We start from the raw sequence: 6,000 nt of genomic DNA, 5'->3' as shown, positions 1-6,000 counted from the left end.
CCGACCTACCCTGCTTCTGAGGCTGCAACAGATGGTATGAAAGGTTAAAAGCCTCACTCTGTGCTTGGGGAAACTGAGGCACAAACCCACTTGCTGAAGGCACACTGCTGGCCTCATGGAAGAGGCAGGACTAGAACCAGGAGGCCTGGCTCCAAGTCCAGAAATGAGGAAGGGTAAGAGGCAGCCATTCGTGGATGCCAGAGCCCTTGCCAGGCAGGCCCCACTCACTGGTAGAAGTCGGTCTCCTTGGCCACCTCCTCACACCTCTTCAAGGCATTGGTGTGCTGGTTCTGCAGACTCTGCAGGTCCGACATGGCCCGCACACACTGGATCTTCAGCCTCTCGTAGTCAGGGTTCAGCCTGTGGTAGGGCCTGGACCAGACAGCAAACGGCACCGTGAACACACTGACAAGGAATGTCTCTTCCCCCGGAAGCCGTGTCCTAGGTCACCCTAGCACAGTGGTTCCCAAATGCCAAGTCTCCTACGCACCACAACCACCAGGATGCGTGCCAAGCTCAGATGCCCCGGCTGCACACAGGCCAACAGAATGAGAATCCCCAGGATGGAGGGGCCCTCAGCTACCTGAGCGCCCTGCATGGGCCTGAAGAGCTGAGAATGGACCATCTAGGACAGTGGTTCTCAACCTGTGGGTCACGACCCCTTTGGCAGTCGAACGACCCTTTCACAGGGGTCGCCTAAGACCATCTTGCATATCAGATATTTACAGTACGATCCATAACAGCAGCAACATTACAGTTATGAAGTAGAAACGAAAATAATTTTATGGTTGGGTCACAACATGAGGAACTGTATTTAAAGGGCCAGAAGGTTGAGAACCACTGATCTAGGAGCTTCTGTGTGCACAGGCCTATGCACACAGTGGGTCCACCAGAAACCTATGATGAGGTTTCTTCTCTCTTTAGACCAGTGATTCTCAATCTTGGGTATACATTAAAATCCCAGGCCAACTATATCAGCACCCTGAGATGGGAATCAGACATCAGAATTTTTTTTTTTAAACTTTCCAATGGATTCCAACGTGCAGCCAAAGCTGAGAAAACTGGCAGGGTGCAGTGGTTCTCAAAGTGAGGTTCCTGGTCCTGCAGCATTGATAACCTGGGAACTTGTTAGAAATGCAACTTGTCAGGCCAGCCTCAGACCTCCTGGATCAGACATTAGGGAGGGCAGGCTAACTAGCAATCTGTGCTTCAACAGTAAGGCCTCCGGGACTGCAGTGCTTACTCGAGTTGGAGAACCCCTGCTCTAGAGCAGACATCAGCAACCCTTTTCTGTAAAGGACCACACTCTAGACTTTGCTAGCCACACGGCTGCTGTGGAACCACACACTCTGCCTCGGTAGCATGAAAGTAGCCGTGGACAACATGCATGGTGGCGCACCGTGTCCTCACTGCCCTGCCTTTGTGCCATCTGATTGGGGCATGTCCTCATCAGCGCAACCTCAAGGAGCCGGCTTGTAGCCCGACATTCCCCCAAGAGGAATCTTCCTCGGAACAAGGCACACACTCTGATGCTCTTAAAGGGAAGAAGCTAAAACACCGAGGACCCCTCCAGCATCTCCTGGAAGGATAAACCAGTCTGCATCCCTCCTCCTCCTCCATGAAGCCCCCCTGGATCATGCAGGTGGGTAAGGCCTCTCCCTCTGCCCCAACCCTTGGACTGCCCTTTCCTGGCAACAGGAGCAATGAAAGATTTTCTTCAAAACAAAGAAGCCATGTGGGATATATTCTTCCTAATACATATACATGTCAGGGTACAATGAATGTGTTTCCAGGCCACAAAAAGGTCCATCCAATAGGAGGTAGACTGGGGTCTTCTGGGAGACAGTGGCACATGGACACATGGACACATGGACACACGGACACACACACAAGACACCATGGTCAGGGGCCAAATGTATGATAGACACACCCACATCTTTCAATCCTTGAGTTGTGCGATTCAGGCCATGGGCTTCAATTTCCACTTGGAAGAAGCAGAACAAGCCTGTGCCCCTCCCCCCTGGAGCTGAGAACCCCCTGGTGGGGAGGGGATGGTGATGGTACCAGGTTGGTGAGTGTTGGGCAGGGGAGCTGGCTGCTCTCTACCTCTTGTCAAAGGTCGTCCCGTGAGTGGCGAAGGCCAGGCGCTTCCGCAGTTCGTTCCTCTCCCGGGTCATCAGCCGCAGCTGAATGGAGAGGTTCTCCACCTTCTCATTCACTTGGCGGTCGGTGAGGAGGGGCGGTGGGGACGGTGCCTTCCCGGTGGTTCCTGGCAGGAGGGAAATAATAGAGAGAACTGGCATTTAGGGAAAGTCACCAGGTGCCAGGCTCTGTTCTGACTTTTGGCTGCATTACTCATGCCCAACGGCCCTGCCAGTGTATCCTGTGAGCATCGCCCTTCAGAGATGACAACACACGTCAGAGAGTAAGAGATGAGACAAAGACTAGGCCCAGACGGTCCCCAAGCCTCCCAGCACTCACCCGCCTGCTCTCCTGGCCCTGGCTGAGCACCCCGAGAACCTCCACCCTTCCCAATCCGCCATGACACCTCCAGGATCAACCGTTTCGGCCCTAATCCTCGCATCCTCGCATCCTCGCCTAGTCTGGAAACGATAACTGTCACCCACCCCTGGGCATGGAGAGGCTCATCTGAGCCCCGAGCAGAGCAGAAGCCATGACCTGAGGAGGAAGGTCCAGTTGGAACCCAGTGAAGCTCTGAGGACCAAGGTGACTGGCTCCAAAGCTGGGCCCAAGGGCTGGTCCCCACCCTCCCCTGACCAGAGCGGGACACTTCGTACAGCTCCCTTTTCCGAGCCATCCAACTGCCTGAAGGATCTGCCCGAACAGCCCAGGTGTGCGGGCTTGGAGGGGCTGTCAGGGAGAGCTGCCCACGGTTAAGTGGGACATGATGCAGGTAAGTTGTGGAGCCCACATCGGGCCCCCAGCACCTGTGCCAGGACGAAAGCATCCTGAAGGGAACCCCATGCCTCCTGCTATTACTAGGAGCAGTGGCCACTGCCAGCACCTCTGACAAGACCCAAATCCTTTTCTAACAGGACAGCCCTCACTCAAATGTCCGGGAAGGAGATGAGTCCATGCTGCTTTATATTTAACTCTGTCCATATGTTCACCTGGGACGCCCTCGACCCTCAGGGAGCCAGGAACTCAGGGTCAGGAACTCAGAGCAGCCTTCCCATTTCATGGACGGGACCCAGGAGGCTGACTCACTCAGGAGCCCTAGAATGTGCGAAGGGCACATGCATGTCTCTGACTCTGCCATCCTGACCCCCCACACCCCCATGACCCTTGTTGGCTGGCTGCTCACAAAAACCAAGTGCCCCCACCAAGACAAAAGAGGGGCACCCGGGTGTGGCCTGCATTTCCCAGGAGTGCCAGGGGGGGGTGGGGAGCTCCACACTGTGGTGACAAGCCATACCCTGGTCTGAGGTAGGAGCCTCACGCTCAGCTCAGGTTCCCAACACTGGGACCCCAACCACCTAAATCTAGTACCCCCCGAAGTGCATGTTATTTTAAAACCACCACACCCTGCCCCCCAGGACTCCTGTGCTCCAGGCCAGAACTCTGGGGTCAGAATGTTCTCTAAAGTGGAGCCCAGACCAGCCCTTCCCCTCCTCCTCCCCACATGGTTCTGCTCCAGACGCTTCCCTCACCTTCCCCCGAACGCCCTGCACCCTCACCTCTGCCCCGGAGTTTCGGGAAAAGGCTCGTTGCAGCTGTGTGTGGGCTGCATAACTCCTTGCTCTCTGGCAAATGAAGTCACTTTTATGAGGAGAGCCCAGGGCCAGGTCTTCACTGTCCTCTGATTTGCATAACTTACGAGGGCCTCCCGAGTGGGGCTTCCTCTGGACATGTGTTGGAGCCCCTCCGGGAGATGCCTATGAGTCACCCTCTGAACTCCGGGAAAACCACCTGTGGGAGACTGACCGACCTAAGCGAGTGGGATGCAGAGGCTCAGAGCGCACCCGGAAAGGGGGGAGTTAACACAGCGCAGACAACACAAATGTCCCAGACATGAACTCCAGCTCCCCAACAACCCGAGGTGCGTACTAATATTGTCACCCCATTTTACAGGTGAGAAAACCGAGGACCAGCAAGGTTAGTTCACCAATTCAAATAGATTCGGCACGCACACTCTGCCACCACGCCTCCCTGCCTCCCCAGTGGCAACCATGAGTAGCACTTACTTCGTGCCCGGCAATTTCTGAAATGCTTTCCATACATCATCCCAGCCAATCCCCGTAAGGAAAATACTGCTGTCACTCCCACCTTACAGATCAGGACACCCAACCTGGTCACGGCTAAGCAACATGCCCATGTCGCCGAGCCAGCAGACGACAGCACTGAGCCTCCCTCTACGGACCTGACCCCAGAGCCAAGGCCTTAACCTGAAAGTTCCCCAACTTTTGGATGTCAGGACCTCTCTCTACTCTTAAAAATGACTAAGGACTGCAAAGAGCTTCTGCTTCTATGGGCTACATCTACCTAACACTATCCACCAGATTAGAAATTAAAACCACGGAAATCTTAAAATCTAGTTTTAAAATAAGCAAACACCTACTACATATCTACGTAAGATTTTTTAAATTAAAAATTAACTACCCTTTCAATTACAAAACAAAACATGCAGTGAGAAGAGCAGCACTGCTGGGCATCTTTATGCGTTCGGTGCCTGACTAGCCTCGCGTCCGCGCGTCCGTGCAGGATGGCACACCAGGACGGACTTCAGAAAACCCCACCCACAGCGGAGTGTGTGTGACAGTGGAAAAGCAAGTGACACCTAAGTGTCGTTGTGAAACGGTTTTGACCTCACTGGCCCCTGAGGAGACCTCGGGGACGCTGGCCAGGCTTTGAGAACGGCCGCTCGGTGCTACGCCCAAGTGCACGAAATATCCCAGAAGCATCATATCTCGAGTTCGGGAACTGAAAACCACCACGTGCAGAGACCTGCCTCCAGGGAGAAAAAGGATTTTCACCCCATGTCACACAAGAAGCGACAGAAGGTGCGCCCCTTGGCTTCCGCAGAAGCTGGAGAGAAGCAGCAGGAGAAAGCGGGACCATCAGCGCTGTCACCATGCACAGCCATAGCCTTTGGATCTCTCCAGCAGGGTGAGGGTCTGGGCAGCGGATCACACAGACGATGAAGTAAGCACTGACGTTTGCCCACCACAGCCTGGCGCTGGGTTCTGTGCAAAACCCTCCATCCTGACTTCCTTCGTCCCCACGCACCCTCCCAGGCATGTGCTGTTACCGCCCCGTGAGAAAATGACGTCCAGAAAGACGGTGCAGCTAGGAAAGCGGCGGACCCCGTGCAAAACTCAGCTCTAACTCCAGAGCCAGGGCCTCCCCCTGCAGAAAATGACGTCCAGAAAGACGGTGCAGCTAGGAAAGCAGCGGACCCCTAACTCGAGCCAGGGCCTCCCCCTGCGCTGCACGGCCTCCTGACAGGGGCGCCTCCTGTGCCCCTTCTCCTGCCCCAAGGCTGGAGCACACAAGACACACACAAAAGTGAGGCCGCCCAGGCCTGAGAAGCCATCAGACAGCCGGGGGGGGGGGGGGGGGGGGGGGGGGGGGGGGGATGCGGCCTGGGAGCCCCCGTCCTTCGCAGTAAGGAAGGCGGAGGACAGAGGAGGCCCAGGGCCCTCAGGAAGAGTCCCCAGATGTGCTAAGCCAGGAAGTTCCAAAATAACAGCAAGTACTGCAGAAAACCCACTCCATCCCAGTCACTAAAAATACAGATTCCCCTTTTACTTGCATCTCAGGGTTGAAAGGAATTTTGAAGATGATGCTGTCCTCCCTCCCATCCAAATCGTTAGCAGAATCCCCCCAATGGCCATCAAGACTGTCTGAACCCTCCATAGTGAGGCAGCACACTCCTTCCTTCACACAAAGCCCACAGGGTTGAAAGGAATTTTGAAGATGATGCTGTCCTCCCATCCAAATCATTAGCAGAATCCCCCCAATGGCCCTCAAGACTGTCTG

General features: G+C 55.0%; 1 protein-coding gene across 1 annotated transcript in view; it reads right to left on the bottom strand.

The window, feature by feature from the left end:
- The window catches only part of DLG5 (discs, large homolog 5 (Drosophila)), a 79,046-nt gene that overhangs the window by 49,678 nt on the left and 23,368 nt on the right, over positions 1-6,000 (bottom strand). The window contains exons 4-5 of the mRNA XM_005864634.2: positions 2,107-2,269; positions 229-372 (exon numbers count right to left, since the gene is read on the bottom strand). Coding sequence (XP_005864696.1) covers positions 229-372; positions 2,107-2,269 — 307 coding nt within the window. The remainder of the gene's footprint in view (positions 1-228; positions 373-2,106; positions 2,270-6,000) is intronic.

Source organism: Myotis brandtii, unplaced genomic scaffold (genome assembly GCF_000412655.1).
Source record: "Myotis brandtii unplaced genomic scaffold, ASM41265v1 scaffold190, whole genome shotgun sequence".
In the NCBI taxonomy this organism is placed as follows: domain Eukaryota; kingdom Metazoa; phylum Chordata; class Mammalia; order Chiroptera; family Vespertilionidae; genus Myotis; species Myotis brandtii.
The sequence above is the reverse complement of the archived record's forward strand: the minus strand, read 5'-3'. Positions and strand labels throughout refer to the sequence as shown.